Below are 21,899 nucleotides of genomic sequence, written 5' to 3'. Positions count from 1 at the left end.
GTGCGGTCTACAAGTCTTGTGTGTAAATATTCTTTAAATATTCGTGTTCAGTTTTGCATGCAAATTACACGTACAGGTTGAGTCTCCCATATCCAAGATGCTTGTGACCAGGGGTATTTTGGATAACGGAATATTCCGTATATTGGAATATTTGCATACCATAAGGAAGTATCTTGGGAATGGGACCCCAGTATACACACAGAAGGCATTTATGTGTTACATACACCTTATACACACAGCCTGCAGGTCATTTTATACAATATTTTCAATAATTTTGTTTCTCAAACAAAGTTTGTGTACATACATAAAATTCAGTTAGGTTTCATATACACCCTATACACACAGCCTGAATGTAATTTTATACAATATTTTTAATAATTTGTGCCTTAGACAAAGTTTGTGTACATTGAACCATCAAAAATCAAAGGTTTCATTATTTCAGTCATGCCAAAAAAATTCCGTATTTCAGAATATTCCGTATTTCGGAATATTTAGATATGGGAGACTCAACCTGTATATATAAGTATACCAATTCTCTCTATGAAAATTCAATTAACCTCTTTATTCTCCAGAATTAAAAACCTCCGTCCTGCTGGATTCTTCCTCCTTTTCTTGTTTACAGAATGAATTTGGATATTCTATTCCTCTTTCTGTATGTCGTGTATCACTTTACCCCTGTCTCCCTCTCAGAGCCGTAACTAGACTTTTTGGTGCCCTGTGCTAGAGAGAGCATTGGCGTCCCACCACCCCCATTTATTAACTAGGGACATAGGATAGTGCATCTAAAAAAAGGGCCATGGCCTCACTGGGAAGGGCCAGGGAAGAGATAGGGGAGGCCAGGAAATGCTGGGGGTAAAAGAAGAGGAAGCTACAAGTGAGAATGATAATAAACAGGAAAATTGACAGGCCCAAACAGCGCCCCCTCTTGCCCTGCCATGGCACAGGTCACATCACCCTAGTTACGGCCCTGCTCCCTCTCTATGACCTAGAGGACTCTCCCCACCCCCTTGTTATTGGAATCTTTTCCAGCAGATATCTCACTGCTCCGTACTAATCTCTTTCTCTTCTTTCCCTTCCTGCCCAGGAGATGGATTTGCTGGACCTAAATCTCCGTTACTGCCCGTCAGCCTCTCTGTGTCTCCCGTTCCTGGAGACGGGAACTGCAGCTGTTTCCGGGTAGATGACTGGGAGTCAGTTCCCGCTGCTGATCTTTTTGGAGTCACATTCTCGGGGGGCACGGCAGTTCTCTCCTCTTCTAGTGGGGTAACTGGAGTTGTTTGGGTTGGAGGTTGCTTCTGAGTTTTTGAGGAAGTTTTCTTTTGTGGATCTTAAACAATATCGACAAGAAGCAATTAGTACTTGTGTAACAATACTATAATCTCCAGCTTAATACCTTTTATTAGGTTATACAGTTTTCCCATGCCAGTGAAGGCTTTAGTATCTGTTAGGGTTCCCCCTTTTTTTAATTAGCCCCAATAGTCTACATTGTGCCAACGCTCTGAAAATAGCCATTTCTGGAGGACTGACACAATTTGTAGCTTCATGAATTTGTAGAACAAAGTGGAAACCATGTTAGAAACTTAGAACTCACTATTTCCTAACATAGGGGTGCTCTCTGTGTCTCCCGTTTCTGGAGACGGGAACTGCAGCTGTTTTCGAGTAGATGATTGGGAGTCAGTTCCCACTGCTGAGCTTTTTGGAGTCACATTCTCGGGGGGCACGGCAGTTCTCTCCTCTTCTAGTGGGGTAACTGGAGTTGTTTGGGTTGGAGGTTGCTTCTGAGTTTTTGAGGCAGTTTTCTTCTGTGGATCTTAAACAATATAGACAAGAAGCAATTAGTACTTGTGTAACAATACTATAATCTCCAGCTTAATACCTTTTATTAAGTTATACAGTTTTCCCATGCCAGTGAAGGCTTTAGTATATGCTAGGGTACCCCCTTTTTTAATTAGCCCCAATACTCTACATTGTGCCAACGCTCTGAAAATAGCCATTTCAGGAGGACTGACACAATTTGTAGCTTCATGAACTTGTAGAACAAAGTGGAAACCATGTTAGAAACTTAGAACTCACTATTTCCTAACATTGGCGTGCTCTCTGTGTCTCCCGTTTCTGGAGACGGGAACTGCAGCTGTTTTCGGGTAGATGATTGGGAGTCAGTTCCCGCTGCTGAGCTTTTTGGAGTCACATTCTCGGGGGGCACGGCAGTTCTCTCCTCTTCTAGTGGGGTAACTGGAGTTGTTTGGGTTGGAGGTTGCTTCTGAGTTTTTGAGGAAGTTTTCTTTTGTGGATCTTAAACAATATAGACAAGAAGCAATTAGTACTTGTGTAACAATACTATAATCTCCAGCTTAATACCTTTTATTAGGTTATACAGTTTTCCCATGCCAGTGAAGGCTTTAGTATCTGTTAGGGTTCCCCCTTTTTTTAATTAGCCCCAATAGTCTACATTGTGCCAACGCTCTGAAAATAGCCATTTCTGGAGGACTGACACAATTTGTAGCTTCATGAATTTGTAGAACAAAGTGGAAACCATGTTAGAAACTTAGAACTCACTATTTCCTAACATAGGGGTGCTCTCTGTGTCTCCCGTTTCTGGAGACGGGAACTGCAGCTGTTTTCGAGTAGATGATTGGGAGTCAGTTCCCACTGCTGAGCTTTTTGGAGTCACATTCTCGGGGGGCACGGCAGTTCTCTCCTCTTCTAGTGGGGTAACTGGAGTTGTTTGGGTTGGAGGTTGCTTCTGAGTTTTTGAGGCAGTTTTCTTCTGTGGATCTTAAACAATATAGACAAGAAGCAATTAGTACTTGTGTAACAATACTATAATCTCCAGCTTAATACCTTTTATTAAGTTATACAGTTTTCCCATGCCAGTGAAGGCTTTAGTATATGCTAGGGTACCCCCTTTTTTAATTAGCCCCAATACTCTACATTGTGCCAACGCTCTGAAAATAGCCATTTCAGGAGGACTGACACAATTTGTAGCTTCATGAACTTGTAGAACAAAGTGGAAACCATGTTAGAAACTTAGAACTCACTATTTCCTAACATTGGCGTGCTCTCTGTGTCTCCCGTTTCTGGAGACGGGAACTGCAGCTGTTTTCGGGTAGATGATTGGGAGTCAGTTCCCGCTGCTGAGCTTTTTGGAGTCACATTCTCGGGGGGCACGGCAGTTCTCTCCTCTTCTAGTGGGGTAACTGGAGTTGTTTGGGTTGGAGGTTGCTTCTGAGTTTTTGAGGAAGTTTTCTTTTGTGGATCTTAAACAATATAGACAAGAAGCAATTAGTACTTGTGTAACAATACTATAATCTCCAGCTTAATACCTTTTATTAAGTTATACAGTTTTCCCATGCCAGTGAAGGCTTTAGTATATGCTAGGGTACCCCCTTTTTTAATTAGCCCCAATACTCTACATTGTGCCAACGCTCTGAAAATAGCCATTTCTGGAGGACTGACACAATTTGTAGCTTCATGAACTTGTAGAACAAAGTGGAAACCATGTTAGAAACTTAGAACTCACTATTTCCTAACATAGGGGTGCTCTTTGTGTCTCCCGTTTCTGGAGACGGGAACTGCAGCTGTTTTCGGGTAGATGATTGGGAGTCAGTTCCCGTTGCTGAGCTTTTTGGAGTCACATTCTCGGGGGGCACGGCAGTTCTCTCCTCTTCTAGTGGGGTAACTGGAGTTGTTTGGGTTGGAGGTTGCTTCTGAGTTTTTGAGGAAGTTTTCTTTTGTGGATCTTAAACAATATCGACAAGAAGCAATTAGTACTTGTGTAACAATACTATAATTTCCAGCTTAATACCTTTTATTAGGTTATACAGTTTTCCCATGCCAGTGAAGGCTTTAGTATCTGTTAGGGTTCCCCCTTTTTTTAATTAGCCCCAATAGTCTACATTGTGCCAACGCTCTGAAAATAGCCATTTCTGGAGGACTGACACAATTTGTAGCTTCATGAATTTGTAGAACAAAGTGGAAACCATGTTAGAAACTTAGAACTCACTATTTCCTAACATAGGCGTGCTCTCTGTGTCTCCCGTTTCTGGAGACGGGAACTGCAGCTGTTTTCGAGTAGATGATTGGGAGTCAGTTCCCACTGCTGAGCTTTTTGGAGTCACATTCTCGGGGGGCACGGCAGTTCTCTCCTCTTCTAGTGGGGTAACTGGAGTTGTTTGGGTTGGAGGTTGCTTCTGAGTTTTTGAGGCAGTTTTCTTCTGTGGATCTTAAACAATATAGACAAGAAGCAATTAGTACTTGTGTAACAATACTATAATCTCCAGCTTAATACCTTTTATTAAGTTATACAGTTTTCCCATGCCAGTGAAGGCTTTAGTATATGCTAGGGTACCCCCTTTTTTAATTAGCCCCAATACTCTACATTGTGCCAACGCTCTGAAAATAGCCATTTCTGGAGGACTGACACAATTTGTAGCTTCATGAACTTGTAGAACAAAGTGGAAACCATGTTAGAAACTTAGAACTCACTATTTCCTAACATAGGGGTGCTCTCTTTGTCTCCCGTTTCTGGAGACGGGAACTGCAGCTGTTTTCGGGTAGATGATTGGGAGTCAGTTCCCGCTGCTGAGCTTTTTGGAGTCACATTCTTGGGGGGCACGGCAGTTCTCTCCTCTTCTAGTGGGGTAACTGGAGTTGTTTGGGTTGGAGGTTGCTTCTGAGTTTTTGAGGAAGTTTTCTTTTGTGGATCTTAAACAATATAGACAAGAAGCAATTAGTACTTGTGTAACAATACTATAATCTCCAGCTTAATACCTTTTATTAAGTTATACAGTTTTCCCATGCCAGTGAAGGCTTTAGTATATGCTAGGGTACCCCCTTTTTTAATTAGCCCCAATACTCTACATTGTGCCAACGCTCTGAAAATAGCCATTTCTGGAGGACTGACACAATTTGTAGCTTCATGAACTTGTAGAACAAAGTGGAAACCATGTTAGAAACTTAGAACTCACTATTTCCTAACATAGGGGTGCTCTCTGTGTCTCCCGTTTCTGGAGACGGGAACTGCAGCTGTTTTCGGGTAGATGATTGGGAGTCAGTTCCCGCTGCTGAGCTTTTTGGAGTCACATTCTTGGGGGGCACGGCAGTTCTCTCCTCTTCTAGTGGGGTAACTGGAGTTGTTTGGGTTGGAGGTTGCTTCTGAGTTTTTGAGGCAGTTTTCTTCTGTGGATCTTAAACAATATAGACAAGAAGCAATTAGTACTTGTGTAACAATACTATAATCTCCAGCTTAATACCTTTTATTAGGTTATACAGTTTTCCTGTGCTAGCAAAGGCTTTAGTATATGCAAGGGTACCCCCTTTTTTTTAATTAGGCCCCAATACTCTACATTGTGCCAACGCCCTGAAAATAGCCATTTTCGAAGGATTGATGCAATTTGTAGCTTCATGAACTTGTAGAATAAGGTGGAAACCATGGTAGAAACTTAGAACTCACTATTTCCTAACATAGGGGTGCTCTCTGTGTCTCCTGTTCCTGGAGATGGGAACTGCAGCTGTTTCCGGATGGATGATTGGGAGTCAGTTCCCGCTGCCGAGCTCTCTGTAGTCACATTCTTGGGGGGCACACCGGCTCTCTCCTCTTCTAGTGGGGTAACTGGAGTTCCAGGGGTTGGAGGTTGCTGCTGAGATTTTGGGGTAGGCTTTTTCCTTACAGTTTCCTGTGGATCTTAAACAATGTTGATAAGACAGAATTAGTGCTTTACAATGGATAACACTGATGTGATCATCGGCATAGTGCCTTATGTTAGGTTTTACAGTTTTTATGTAACTATTAGATAGTATCTAATATTTATTAAAAACATTTATCAACAGAAAATTAGATCTGTAAATATCGACGATGGCCATTATGCCCTATGTCAGAATGCGCTATGCCAGCATGCGTTATGCCAATATGCCCTATGCCAATATGCAATATGCCAGTATGCACTATGACAGTGTGCACCGTGCCAATATGCAATATGTCAGAATGCCCTATGCCAGTATGTGCTATGCCAATATGCGCTATGTCAGAATATGCTATGCCATTATGCCCTATGTCAGAATGCGCTATGCCAGCATGCGTTATGCCAATATGCAATATGCCAGTATGCACTATGGCAGTGTGCACCGTGCCAATATGCAATATGTCAGAATGCCCTATGCCAGTATGTGCTATGCCAATATGTGCTACTTTATGCCAACATGTCCCATGCCAGTATGCGCCATGCCAGAGATTTTTTTGTTACTTTAGCCTGCATATCTCCTTGTTATAGAAAGAATTGGGCTTGATGACTGGACTAAGAGCACTTAGGACCTCATTCAGAGTCGGTCGAAGCGGCCGCACGGTCGTATAGGAAAAGGGTCCGGATATGCAAATGATGCACACGCATGTTGCGTCCCTAAGGTCGGACCAAGGGGTGGATGCGGTCGGATCGCTAAAAATACGCCCACTTCTCGTACGCATAACACGTCATCTCCGGCTACATAAGGATTAATCGCGAGCATCGTATGCCATCGGAACTGGTCGTAGAGCTAAAGGTTGACCATACCCTCTCTTAAGCTCTACGATCATGTCAGTGTAAACATGACACTACTTTGTTAATTATGCACTCCCTTAAAACGCCGTTCGCATAATGAGGCACGCCTGCGTTCGGATCTCCACACCCCCGTTTTCAAGCACCTTCCCATGTTACCACCCACAAACGCCGCAATCTGTCACTCAAACTACCGACCTGGCGGTGTTCAAGGAGAGAGAAATTTCTGATCGTAGCCGCTAGTTTGCGCATGCGCATTGCGAACTGTACGCATGCGCAGTATAGCGAACATCGCCTGCGTACGACCGTGCGGCCGCTTCGACCGACTCTGAATGAGGTCCTTATAGTGTCATGTTTCCTACATATCAATGAGATCATACAAATTAATGAAGTTATCACAAATGTCCTTCTGTGGGACATTTCTACAATAATACTAACACAAATATCACCTAACAGTGCTTGTCTCACCCACCTAATGTATTACCACACTGACTACCCAACTTCTGGCATTTGTCCATCCCTAACCAGGTGCTACCAGTAATGTATAACTGCACTGACTACCCAACTTCTGGCATTTGTCCATCCCTAACCAGGTGCTACCAGTAATGTATAACCGCACTGACTACCCAACTTCTGGCATTTGTCCATCCCTAACCAGGTGCTACCAGTAATGTATAACCGCACTGACTACCCAACTTCTGGCATTTGTCCATCCCTAACCAGGTGCTACCAGTAATGTATAACCGCACTGACTACCCGACTTCTGGCATTTGTCCATTCCTAACCAGGTGCTACCAGTAATGTATAACCGCACTGACTACCCGACTTCTGGCATTTGTCCATCTCTAACCAGGCGCTACCAGTAATGTATAACCGCACTGACTACCCGACTTCTGGCATTTGTCCATCCCTAACCAGGTGCTACCAGTAATGTATAACCGCACTGACTACCCGACTTCTGGCATTTGTCCATCTCTAACCAGGTGCTACCAGTAATGTATTACCACACTGATTACCCAACTTCTGGCATTTGTCCATCCCTAACCAGGTGCTACCAGTAATGTATAACCACACTGACTACCCGACTTCTGGCATTTGTCCATCCCTAACCAGGTGCTACCAGTAATGTATAACCACACTGACTACCCAACTTCTGGCATTTGTCCATCCCTAACCTGGTGCTACCAGTAATGTATAACCACACTGACTACTCAACTTCTGGCATTTGTCCATCCCTAACCAGGTGCTACCAGTAATGTATAACCACACTGACTACCCAACTTCTGGCATTTGTCCATCCCTAACCAGGTGCTACCAGTAATGTATAACCACACTGACTACCCGACTTCTGGCATTTGTCCATCCCTAACCAGGTGCTACCAGTAATGTATAACCACACTGACTACCCGACTTCTGGCATTTGTCCATCCCTAACCAGGTGCTACCAGTAATGTATAACCACACTGACTACCCAAGTTCTGGGAGTTGTCCATCTCTAACCAGGTGCTACCAGTAATGTATTACCTCACTAACTACCCAACTTCTGGCATTTGTCCATCCCTAACCAGGTGCTACCAGTAATGTATTACCACACTGACTACCCAAGTTCTGGGAGTTGTCCATCTCTTACAAGGTGCTACCAGTAATGTATTACCTCACTAACTACCCAACTTCTGGCATTTGTCCATCTCTTACCAGGTGCTACCAGTAATGTATTACCACACTGACTACCCAAGTTCTGGGAATTGTTCCCTTCTAACCAGGTGCTACCAGTAATGTATTACCACACTGACTACCCAACTTCTGGGAGTTGTCCATCTCTAACCAGGTCCTACCAGTAATGTATAACCACACTGACTACCCAAGTTCTGGGAGTTGTCCATCTTTAACCAGGTGCTACCAGTAATGTATTACCTCACTAACTACCCAACTTCTGGCATTTGTCCATCCCTAACCAGGTGCTACCAGTAATGTATTACCACACTGACTACCCAAGTTCTGGGAGTTGTCCATCTCTTACAAGGTGCTACCAGTAATGTATTACCTCACTAACTACCCAACTTCTGGCATTTGTCCATCTCTTACCAGGTGCTACCAGTAATGTATTACCACACTGACTACCCAAGTTCTGGGAATTGTTCCCTTCTAACCAGGTGCTACCAGTAATGTATTACCACACTGACTACCCAACTTCTGGGAGTTGTCCATCTCTAACCAGGTCCTACCAGTAATGTATAACCACACTGACTACCCAAGTTCTTGGAGTTGTCCATCTCTAACCAGGTGCAACCAGTAATGTATTACCTCACTAACTACCCAACTTCTGGCATTTGTCCATCCCTAACCAGGTGCTACCAGTAATGTATTACCACACTGACTACCCAAGTTCTGGGAGTTGTCCATCTCTTACAAGGTGCTACCAGTAATGTATTACGTCACTAACTACCCAACTTCTGGCATTTGTCCATCTCTTACCAGGTGCTACCAGTAATGTATTACCACACTGACTTCCCAAGTTCTGGGAATTGTTCCCTTCTAACCAGGTGCTACCAGTAATGTATTACCACACTGACTACCCAACTTCTGGGAGTTGTCCATCTCTAACCAGGTGCTACCAGTAATGTATTACCTCACTAACTACCCAACTTCTGGCATTTGTCCATCCCTAACCAGGTGCTACCAGTAATGTATAACCTCACTGACTGTCCGAATTCTGGGAGTTGCCCGCCACTAACCAAGTGTTACCAGAAATAGTGACTTCCTAACATGTCCAATTTTTTTTCTAATTTGAAATAATAAAATCTCCCTGTAGTAACTAGATTATTGGTTTCATTGAGGAGAAGACACAGAGAGATGTTTTTTACTGGTAATAAATATTATTCTTCTGATTCGTTACATTGATCTGCAGTCTTTGCTGCCTGACTAAATTTCTTCACAATAATGAAGTGCTTAATACTGATACATTTGTTATAATGCTATAAGTACTGTATTTGTACATAACCACACTCCAGTCTTCCCAGCAAATGCTCAGTACTACTCACCTGTCACATCTAATGGGCCTATTTTTCTCTCTATCCTCCCCTTAGAGCCAGGAAGCTCCATTCTACAGATGAATACGGCTCTGTTATCAGACTTCTGTACTGGAGTGAAGGCCAGGCTAGCTATGTGGATGGGTTGGCCTCCGGACTGCTCATCTGGGCTTATATCTGGTATCTTGCTCACATTGGAGCTCACAAGAATGGGGTCACTCGCGTCGTTCTCTTTTTTATACCATGTCACGGTCTGTTCACCAAGATTGTAGTTATAGATGGGGCACCTCAGGCTGGCTCTCTTCCCCACAATCAGGTCTCCTTCTACTTTTATTTCTCCCATTTCTGGATGAGCCAGCAGCCCTATAACAGCGCAGACATTGGGGTAAGGAGTCAGAGTGCTGTATAATATACATGTACATGGCCATATCACACACAGTTACAGCGCAGACATTGGGATAAGGAGTCAGAGTGCAGTATACTATACATGTACATGGCCGTATCACACACAGTTACAGTGCAGACATTGGGGTAAGGAGTCAGAGTGCTGTATACTATACATATACATGGCCGTATCACACACAGTTACAGCGCAGACATTGGGGTAAGGAGTCAGAGTGCTGTATACTATACATGTACATGGCCGTATCACACACAGTTACAGCGCAGACATTGGGGTAAGGAGTCAGAGTGCTGTATAATATACATGTACATGGCCGTATCACACACAGTTATAGGGCAGACATTGGGGTAAGGAGTCATAGTGCTGTATACTATACATGTACATGGCCGTATCACACACAGTTACAGCGCAGACATTGGGGTAAGGAGTCATAGTGCTGTATACTATACATGTTCATGGCCGTATCACACACAGTTACAGTGCAGACATTGGGGTAAGGAGTCAGAGTGCTGTATACTATACATGTACATGGCCGTATCACACACAGTTACAGCGCAGACATTGGGGTAAGGATTCAGAGTGCTGTATACTATACATGTACATGGCCGTATCACACACAGTTAAAGCGCAGACATTGGGGTAAGGAGTCAGAGTGCTGTATCCTATACATGTACATGGCCGTATCACACACAGTTACAGCACAGACATTGGGGTAAGGAGTCAGAGTGCTGTATACTATACATGCACATGGCCGTATCACACACAGTTACAGCGCAGACATTGGGGTAAGGAGTCATAGTGCTGTATACTATACATGTACATGACCGTATCACACACAGTTACAGCGCAGACATTGGGGTAAGGAGTCAGAGTGCTGTATACTATACATGTACATGGCCATATCACACACAGTTACAGCGCAGACATTGGGGTAAGGAGTCAGAGTGCTGTATACTATACATGTACATGGCCGTATCACACACAGTTACAGCGCAGACATTGGGGTAAGGAGTCAGAGTGCTGTATACTATACATGTACATGGCAGTATCACACACAGTTACAGCGCAGACATTGGGGTAAGGAGTCAGAGTGCTGTATACTATACATGTACATGGCCGTACCACACACAGTTACAGCGCAGACATTGGGGTAAGGAGTCAGAGTGCTGTATACTATACATGTACATGGCCGTACCACACACAGTTACAGCGCAGACATTGGGGTAAGGAGTCAGAGTGCTGTATACTATACATGTACATGGCCGTATCACACACAGTTACAGCGCAGACATTGGGGTAAGGAGTCAGAGTGCTGTATACTATACATGTACATGGCCGTATCACACACAGTTACAGCGCAGACATTGGGGTAAGGAGTCAGAGTGCTGTATACTATACATGTACATGGCCATATCACACACAGTTACAGCGCAGACATTGGGGTAAGGAGTCAGAGTGCTGTATACTATACATGTACATGGCCGTATCACACACAGTTACAGCGCAGACATTGGGGTAAGGAGTCAGAGTGCTGTATACTATACATGTACATGGCAGTATCACACACAGTTACAGCGCAGACATTGGGGTAAGGAGTCAGAGTGCTGTATACTATACATGTACATGGCCGTACCACACACAGTTACAGCGCAGACATTGGGGTAAGGAGTCAGAGTGCTGTATACTATACATGTACATGGCCGTATCACACACAGTTACAGCGCAGACATTGGGGTAAGGAGTCAGAGTGCTGTATACTATACATGTACATGGCCGTATCACACACAGTTACAGCACAGACATTGGGGTAAGGAGTCAGAGTGCTGTATACTATACATGTACATGGCCGTATCACACACAGTTACAGCGCAGACATTGGGGTAAGGAGTCAGAGTGCTGTATCCTATACATGTACATGGCCGTATCACACACAGTTACAGCGCAGACATTGGGGTAATGAGTCAGAGTGCTGTATACTATACATGTACATGGTCGTATCACACACTGTTACAGCGCAGACATTGGGGTAAGGAGTCAGAGTGCTGTATCCTATACATGTACTTGGCCGTATCACACACAGTTACAGCGCAGACATTGGGGTAAGGAGTCAGAGTGCTGTATACTATACATGTACATGGCCGTATCACACACAGTTACAGCGCAGACATTGGGGTAAGGAGTCAGAGTGCTGTATACTATACATGTACATGGCCGTATCACACACAGTTACAGCGCAGACATTGGGGTAAGGAGTCATAGTGCTGTATCCTATACATGTACATGGCCGTATCACACACAGTTACAGCGCAGACATTGGGGTAAGGAGTCAGTGTGCTGTATCCTATACATGTACATGGCCGTATCACACACACAGTTACAGCGCAGACATTGGGGTAAGGAGTCAGAGTGCTGTATACTATACATGTACATGGCCGTATCACACACACAGTTACAGCGCAGACATTGGGGTAAGGAGTCAGAGTGCTGTATACTATACATGTACATGGCCGAATCACACATAGTTACAGAGCAGACATTGGGGTAAGGAGTCAGGGTGCTGTATCCTATACATGTACATGGCCGTATCACACACAGTTACAGTGCAGACATTGGGGTAAGGAGTCAGAGTGCTGTATACTATACATGTACATGGCCGTATCACACACAGTTACAGCGCAGACATTGGGGTAAGGAGCCAGAGTGCTGTATACTATACATGTACATGGCCGTATCACACACAGTTACAGCGCAGACATTGGCGTAAGGTGTCAGAGTGCTGTATACTATACATGTACATGGCCGTATCACACACAGTTACAGCGCAGACATTGGGGTAAGGAGTCAGAGTGCTGTATAATATATATGTACATGGCTGTATCACACACAGTTACAGCGCAGACATTGGGGTAAGGAGTCAGAGTGCTGTATAATATATATGTACATGGCCGTATCACACACAGTTACAGCGCAGACATTGGGGTAAGGAGTCAGAGTGCTGTATAATATATATGTACATGGCCGTATCACACAGTTACAGCGCAGACATTGGGAAAAGGAGTCAGAGTGCTGTATCCTGTACATGTATATGGCCGTATCACACACAGTTACAGCGCAGAAATTGGGGTAAGGAGTCAGGGTGCTGTATACTATACATGTACATGGCCGTATCACACACAGTTACAGAGCAGACATTGGGGTAAGGAGTCAGAGTGCTGTATACTATACATGTACATGGCCGTATCACACACAGTTACAGCACAGACATTGGGGTAAGGAGTCAGAGTGCGTATACTATACATGTACATGGCGGTATCACACACAGTTAGAGAGCAGACATTGGGGAAAGGAGTCATAGTGCTGTATACTATACATGTACATGGCCGTATCACACACACAGTTACAGCGCAGACATTGGGGTAAGGAGTCAGAGTGCTGTATACTATACATGTACATAGCCGTATCACACACAGTTACAGCGCAGACATTAGGGTAAGGAGTCAGAGTGCTGTATAATATATATGTACATGGCCGTATCACACACAGTTACAGCGCAGACATTGGGGTAAGGAGTCAGAGTGCTGTATACTATACATGTACATGGCCGTATCACACACAGTTACAGCGCAGACATTGGGGTAAGGTGTCAGAGTGCTGTATAATATATATGTACATGGCCGTATCACACACAGTTACTGTGCAGACATTGGGATAAGGAGTCAGAGTGCTGTATACTATACATGTACATGGCCGTATCACACACACAGTTACAGCGCAGACATTGGGGTAAGGAGTCAGAGTGCTGTATACTATACATTTACATGGCGTATCACACACAGTTACAGCGCAGACATTGGGGTAAGGAGTCAGAGTGCTGTATATTATACATGTACATGGCCGTATCACACACAGTTACAGCGCAGACATTGGGGTAAGGATTCAGAGTGCTGTATCCTATACATGTACATGGCCGTATCACACACAGTTACAGCGCAGACATTGGGGTAAGGATTCAGAGTGCTGTATCCTATACATGTACATGGCCGTATCACACACACAGTTACAGCGCAGACATTGGGGTAAGGAGTCATAGTGCTGTATCCTATACATGTACATGGCCGTATCACACACAGTTAAAGCGCAGACATTGGGGTAAGGAGTCAGAGCGCTGTATACTATACATGTACATGGCCGTATCACACACAGTTACAGCGCAGACATTGGGATAAGGAGTCAGAGTGCTGTATACTATACATGTACATGGCCGTATCACACACAGTTACAGCGCAGACATTGGGGTAAGGTGTCAGAGTGCTGTATACTATACATGTACATGGCCATATCACACACACAGTTACAGCGCAGACATTGGGGTAAGGAGTCAGAGTGCTGTATAATATATATGTACATGGCCGTATCACACACAGTTACTGTGCAGACATTGGGATAAGGAGTCAGAGTGCTGTATACTATACATGTACATGGCCGTATCACACACACAGTTACAGCGCAGACATTGGGGTAAGGAGTCAGAGTGCTGTATACTATACATTTACATGGCGTATCACACACAGTTACAGCGCAGACATTGGGGTAAGGAGTCAGAGTGCTGTATATTATACATGTACATGGCCGTATCACACACAGTTACAGCGCAGACATTGGTGTAAGGATTCAGAGTGCTGTATCCTATACATGTACATGGCCGTATCACACACACAGTTACAGCGCAGACATTGGGGTAAGGAGTCATAGTGCTGTATCCTATACATGTACATGGCCGTATCACACACAGTTAAAGCGCAGACATTGGGGTAAGGAGTCAGAGCGCTGTATACTATACATGTACATGGCCGTATCACACACAGTTACAGCGCAGACATTGGGATAAGGAGTCAGAGTGCTGTATACTATACATGTACATGGCCGTATCACACACAGTTACATTGCTGACATTGGGGTAAGGAGTCAGAGTGCTGTATACTATACATGTACATGGCCGTATCACACACAGTTACAGCGCAGACATTGGGGTAAGGTGTCAGAGTGCTGTATACTATACATGTACATGGCCATATCACACACACAGTTACAGCGCAGACATTGGGGTAAGGAGTCAGAGTGCTGTATAATATATATGTACATGGCAGTATCACACACAGTTACAGCGCAGACATTGGGGTAAGGAGTCAGAGTGCTATATACTATACATGTACATGGCCGTATCACACACAGTTACAGCGCAGACATTGGGGTAAGGAGTCAGAGTGCTGTATACTATACATGTACATGGCCGTATCACACACAGTTACAGCGCAGACATTGGGGTAAGGTGTCAGAGTGCTGTATACTATACATGTACATGGCCGTATCACACACAGTTACAGCGCAGACATTGGGGTAAGGAGTCAGAGTGCTGTATACTATACATGTACATGGCCGTATCACACACAGTTACAGAGCAGACATTGGGGTAAGGAGTCAGGGTGCTGTATACTATACATGTACATGGCCGTATCACACACAGTTACAGCGCAGACATTGGGGTAAGGAGTCAGAGTGCTGTATAATATATATGTACATGGCTGTATCACACACAGTTACAGCGCAGACATTGGGGTAAGGAGTCAGAGTGCTGTATAATAAATATGAACATGGCCGTATCACACACAGTTACAGCGCAGACATTGGGGTAAGGAGTCAGAGTGCTGTATACTATACATGTACATGGCCGTATCACACACAGTTACAGCGCAGACATTGGGGTAAGGAGTCAGAGTGCTGTATACTATACATGTACATGGCCGTATCACACACAGTTACAGCGCAGACATTGGGGTAAGGAGTCAGAGTGCTGTATATTATACATGTACATGGCCGTATCACACACAGTTACAGCGCAGACATTGGGGTAAGGATTCAGAGTGCTGTATCCTATACATGTACATGGCCGTATCACACACACAGTTACAGCGCAGACATTGGGGTAAGGAGTCATAGTGCTGTATCCTATACATGTACATGGCCGTATCACACACAGTTAAAGCGCAGACATTGGGGTAAGGAGTCAGAGCGCTGTATACTATACATGTACATGGCCGTATCACACACAGTTACAGCGCAGACATTGGGATAAGGAGTCAGAGTGCTGTATACTATACATGTACATGGCCGTATCACACACAGTTACATTGCTGACATTGGGGTAAGGAGTCAGAGTGCTGTATACTATACATGTACATGGCCGTATCACACACAGTTACAGCGCAGACATTGGGGTAAGGTGTCAGAGTGCTGTATACTATACATGTACATGGCCATATCACACACACAGTTACAGCGCAGACATTGGGGTAAGGAGTCAGAGTGCTGTATAATATATATGTACATGGCCGTATCACACACAGTTACTGTGCAGACATTGGGATAAGGAGTCAGAGTGCTGTATACTATACATGTACATGGCCGTATCACACACACAGTTACAGCGCAGACATTGGGGTAAGGAGTCAGGGTGCTGTATACTATACATGTACATGGCCGTATCACACACAGTTACAGAGCAGACATTGGGAAAAGGAGTCAGAGTGCTGTATCCTGTACATGTATATGGCCATATCACACACAGTTACAGCGCAGAAATTGGGGTAAGGAGTCAGGGTGCTGTATACTATACATGTACATGGCCGTATCACACACAGTTACAGAGCAGACATTGGGGTAAGGAGTCAGAGTGCTGTATACTATACATGTACATGGCCGTATCACACACAGTTACAGCACAGACATTGGGGTAAGGAGTCAGAGTGCGTATACTATACATGTACATGGTGGTATCACACACAGTTAGAGAGCAGACATTGGGGAAAGGAGTCATAGTGCTGTATACTATACATGTACATGGCCGTATCACACACACAGTTACAGCGCAGACATTGGGGTAAGGAGTCAGAGTGCTGTATACTATACATGTACATAGCCGTATCACACACAGTTACAGCGCAGACATTAGGGTAAGGAGTCAGAGTGCTGTATAATATATATGTACATGGCCGTATCACACACAGTTACAGCGCAGACATTGGGGTAAGGAGTCAGAGTGCTGTATACTATACATGTACATGGCCGTATCACACACAGTTACAGCGCAGACATTGGGGTAAGGTGTCAGAGTGCTGTATAATATATATGTACATGGCCGTATCACACACAGTTACTGTGCAGACATTGGGATAAGGAGTCAGAGTGCTGTATACTATACATGTACATGGCCGTATCACACACACAGTTACAGCGCAGACATTGGGGTAAGGAGTCAGAGTGCTGTATACTATACATTTACATGGCGTATCACACACAGTTACAGCGCAGACATTGGGGTAAGGAGTCAGAGTGCTGTATATTATACATGTACATGGCCGTATCACACACAGTTACAGCGCAGACATTGGGGTAAGGATTCAGAGTGCTGTTTCCTATACATGTACATGGCCGTATCACACACAGTTACAGCGCAGACATTGGGGTAAGGATTCAGAGTGCTGTATCCTATACATGTACATGGCCGTATCACACACACAGTTACAGCGCAGACATTGGGGTAAGGAGTCATAGTGCTGTATCCTATACATGTACCTGGCCGTATCACACACAGTTAAAGCGCAGACATTGGGGTAAGGAGTCAGAGCGCTGTATACTATACATGTACATGGCCGTATCACACACAGTTACAGCGCAGACATTGGGATAAGGAGTCAGAGTGCTGTATACTATACATGTACATGGCCGTATCACACACAGTTACATTGCTGACATTGGGGTAAGAAGTCAGAGTGCTGTATACTATACATGTACATGCCCGTATCACACACAGTTACAGCGCAGACATTGGGGTAAGGTGTCAGAGTGCTGTATACTATACATGTACATGGCCATATCACACACACAGTAACAGCGCAGACATTGGGGTAAGGAGTCAGAGTGCTGTATAATATATATGTACATGGCCCTATCACACACAGTTACTGTGCAGACATTGGGATAAGGAGTCAGAGTGCTGTATACTATACATGTACATGGCCGTATCACACACACAGTTACAGCGCAGACATTGGGGTAAGGAGTCAGAGTGCTGTATACTATACATTTACATGGCGTATCACACACAGTTACAGCGCAGACATTGGGGTAAGGAGTCAGAGTGCTGTATATTATACATGTACATGGCCGTATCACACACAGTTACAGCGCAGACATTGGGGTAAGGATTCAGAGTGCTGTATCCTATACATGTACATGGCCGTATCACACACACAGTTACAGCGCAGACATTGGGGTAAGGAGTCATAGTGCTGTATCCTATACATGTACATGGATGTATCACACACAGTTAAAGCGCAGACATTGGGGTAAGGAGTCAGAGCGCTGTATACTATACATGTACATGGCCGTATCACACACAGTTACAGCGCAGACATTGGGATAAGGAGTCAGAGTGCTGTATACTATACATGTACATGGCCGTATCACACACAGTTACATTGCTGACATTGGGGTAAGGAGTCAGAGTGCTGTATACTATACATGTACATGGCCGTATCACACACAGTTACAGCGCAGACATTGGGGTAAGGTGTCAGAGTGCTGTATACTATACATGTACATGGCCATATCACACACACAGTTACAGCGCAGACATTGGGGTAAGGAGTCAGAGTGCTGTATAATATATATGTACATGGCAGTATCACACACAGTTACAGCGCAGACATTGGGGTAAGGAGTCAGAGTGCTATATACTATACATGTACATGGCCGTATCACACACAGTTACAGCGCAGACATTGGGGTAAGGAGTCAGAGTGCTGTATACTATACATGTACATGGCCGTATCACACACAGTTACAGCGCAGACATTGGGGTAAGGTGTCAGAGTGCTGTATACTATACATGTACATGGCCGTATCACACACAGTTACAGCGCAGACATTGGGGTAAGGAGTCAGAGTGCTGTATACTATACATGTACATGGCCGTATCACACACAGTTACAGCGCAGACATTAGGGTAAGGAGTCAGAGTGCTGTATACTATACATGTACATGGCCGTATCACACCCAGTTACAGCGCAGACATTGGGGTAAGGAGTCAGAGTGCTGTATACTATACATGTACATGGCCGTATCACACACAGTTACAGAGCAGACATTGGGGTAAGGAGTCAGGGTGCTGTATACTATACATGTACATGGCCGTATCACACACAGTTACAGCGCAGACATTGGGGTAAGGAGTCAGAGTGCTGTATAATATATATGTACATGGCTGTATCACACACAGTTACAGCGCAGACATTGGGGTAAGGAGTCAGAGTGCTGTATAATAAATATGAACATGGCCGTATCACACACAGTTACAGCGCAGACATTGGGGTAAGGAGTCAGAGTGCTGTATACTATACATGTACATGGCCGTATCACACACAGTTACAGCGCAGACATTGGGGTAAGGAGTCAGAGTGCTGTATACTATACATGTACATGGCCGTATCACACACAGTTACAGCGCAGACATTGGGGTAAGGAGTCAGAGTGCTGTATATTATACATGTACATGGCCGTATCACACACAGTTACAGCGCAGACATTGGGGTAAGGATTCAGAGTGCTGTATCCTATACATGTACATGGCCGTATCACACACACAGTTACAGCGCAGACATTGGGGTAAGGAGTCATAGTGCTGTATCCTATACATGTACATGGCCGTATCACACACAGTTAAAGCGCAGACATTGGGGTAAGGAGTCAGAGCGCTGTATACTATACATGTACATGGCCGTATCACACACAGTTACAGCGCAGACATTGGGATAAGGAGTCAGAGTGCTGTATACTATACATGTACATGGCCGTATCACACACAGTTACATTGCTGACATTGGGGTAAGGAGTCAGAGTGCTGTATACTATACATGTACATGGCCGTATCACACACAGTTACAGCGCAGACATTGGGGTAAGGTGTCAGAGTGCTGTATACTATACATGTACATGGCCATATCACACACACAGTTACAGCGCAGACATTGGGGTAAGGAGTCAGAGTGCTGTATAATATATATGTACATGGCCGTATCACACACAGTTACTGTGCAGACATTGGGATAAGGAGTCAGAGTGCTGTATCCTATACATGTACATGGCCGTATCACACACACAGTTACAGCGCAGACATTGGGGTAAGGAGTCATAGTGCTGTATCCTATACATGTACATGGCCGTATCACACACAGTTAAAGCGCAGACATTGGGGTAAGGAGTCAGAGCGCTGTATACTATACATGTACATGGCCGTATCACACACAGTTACAGCGCAGACATTGGGATAAGGAGTCAGAGTGCTGTATACTATACATGTACATGGCCGTATCACACACAGTTACATTGCTGACATTGGGGTAAGGAGTCAGAGTGCTGTATACTATACATGTACATGGCCGTATCACACACAGTTACAGCGCAGACATTGGGGTAAGGTGTCAGAGTGCTGTATACTATACATGTACATGGCCATATCACACACACAGTTACAGCGCAGACATTGGGGTAAGGAGTCAGAGTGCTGTATAATATATATGTACATGGCAGTATCACACACAGTTACAGCGCAGACATTGGGGTAAGGAGTCAGAGTGCTATATACTATACATGTACATGGCCGTATCACACACAGTTACAGCGCAGACATTGGGGTAAGGAGTCAGAGTGCTGTATACTATACATGTACATGGCCGTATCACACACAGTTACAGCGCAGACATTGGGGTAAGGTGTCAGAGTGCTATATACTATACATGTACATGGCCGTATCACACACAGTTACAGCGCAGACATTGGGGTAAGGAGTCAGAGTGCTGTATACTATACATGTACATGGCCGTATCACACACAGTTACAGCGCAGACATTAGGGTAAGGAGTCAGAGTGCTGTATACTATACATGTACATGGCCGTATCACACACAGTTACAGCGCAGACATTGGGGTAAGGAGTCAGAGTGCTGTATACTATACATGTACATGGCTGTATCACACACAGTTACAGAGCAGACATTGGGGTAAGGAGTCAGGGTGCTGTATACTATACATGTACATGGCCGTATCACACACAGTTACAGCGCAGACATTGGGGTAAGGAGTCAGAGTGCTGTATAATATATATGTACATGGCTGTATCACACACAGTTACAGCGCAGACATTGGGGTAAGGAGTCAGAGTGCTGTATAATAAATATGTACATGGCCGTATCACACACAGTTACAGCGCAGACATTGGGGTAAGGAGTCAGAGTGCTGTATACTATACATGTACATGGCCGTATCACACACAGTTACAGCGCAGACATTGGGGTAAGGAGTCAGAGTGCTGTATACTATACATGTACATGGCCGTATCACACACAGTTACAGCGCAGACATTGGGGTAAGGAGTCAGAACGCTTTATACTATACATGTACATGGCCGTATCACACACAGTTACAGCGCAGACATTGGGGTATAGAGTCAGGGTGCTGTATACTATACATGTACATGGTCGGATCACACACAGTTACAGCGCAGACATTGGGGTAAGGAGTCAGAGTGCTGTATCCTATACATGTACATGGCCGTATCACACACAGTTACAGCGCAGACATTGGGATAACGAGTCAGAGTGCTGTATACTATACATGTACATGGCCGTATCACACACAGTTACATTGCAGACATTGGGGTAAGGAGTCAGAGTGCTGTATACTATACATGTACATGGCCGTATCACACACAGTTACAGCGCAGACATTGGGGTAAGGTGTCAGGGTGCTGTATACTATACATGTACATGGCCATATCACACACACAGTTACAGCGCAGACATTGGGGTAAGGAGTCAGAGTG

The 21,899-nt window shown here is 44.5% G+C and overlaps 1 protein-coding gene across 1 annotated transcript in view; it reads right to left on the bottom strand.

Annotated features, from left to right (window-relative positions):
• Positions 1–285: 285 nt before the first annotated feature.
• LOC148506373 (uncharacterized) overlaps positions 286–21,899 on the bottom strand; it is an 89,014-nt gene continuing 67,400 nt past the window's right edge. Inside the window, exons 10-20 of the mRNA XM_088446916.1 lie at positions 9,572–9,922; positions 5,453–5,683; positions 4,968–5,186; positions 4,486–4,704; positions 4,004–4,222; positions 3,521–3,739; positions 3,039–3,257; positions 2,557–2,775; positions 2,074–2,292; positions 1,592–1,810; positions 286–1,327 (exon numbers count right to left, since the gene is read on the bottom strand). Of these exons, the coding sequence (XP_088303042.1) occupies positions 1,038–1,327; positions 1,592–1,810; positions 2,074–2,292; positions 2,557–2,775; positions 3,039–3,257; positions 3,521–3,739; positions 4,004–4,222; positions 4,486–4,704; positions 4,968–5,186; positions 5,453–5,683; positions 9,572–9,922 (2,624 nt within the window). The 3' untranslated portion in view covers positions 286–1,037. The remainder of the gene's footprint in view (positions 1,328–1,591; positions 1,811–2,073; positions 2,293–2,556; positions 2,776–3,038; positions 3,258–3,520; positions 3,740–4,003; positions 4,223–4,485; positions 4,705–4,967; positions 5,187–5,452; positions 5,684–9,571; positions 9,923–21,899) is intronic.

Source organism: Taudactylus pleione, unplaced genomic scaffold, assembly GCF_031769625.1.
Source record: "Taudactylus pleione unplaced genomic scaffold, aTauple2 ptg000407l, whole genome shotgun sequence".
In the NCBI taxonomy this organism is placed as follows: domain Eukaryota; kingdom Metazoa; phylum Chordata; class Amphibia; order Anura; family Myobatrachidae; genus Taudactylus; species Taudactylus pleione.
The sequence above is the reverse complement of the archived record's forward strand: the minus strand, read 5'-3'. Positions and strand labels throughout refer to the sequence as shown.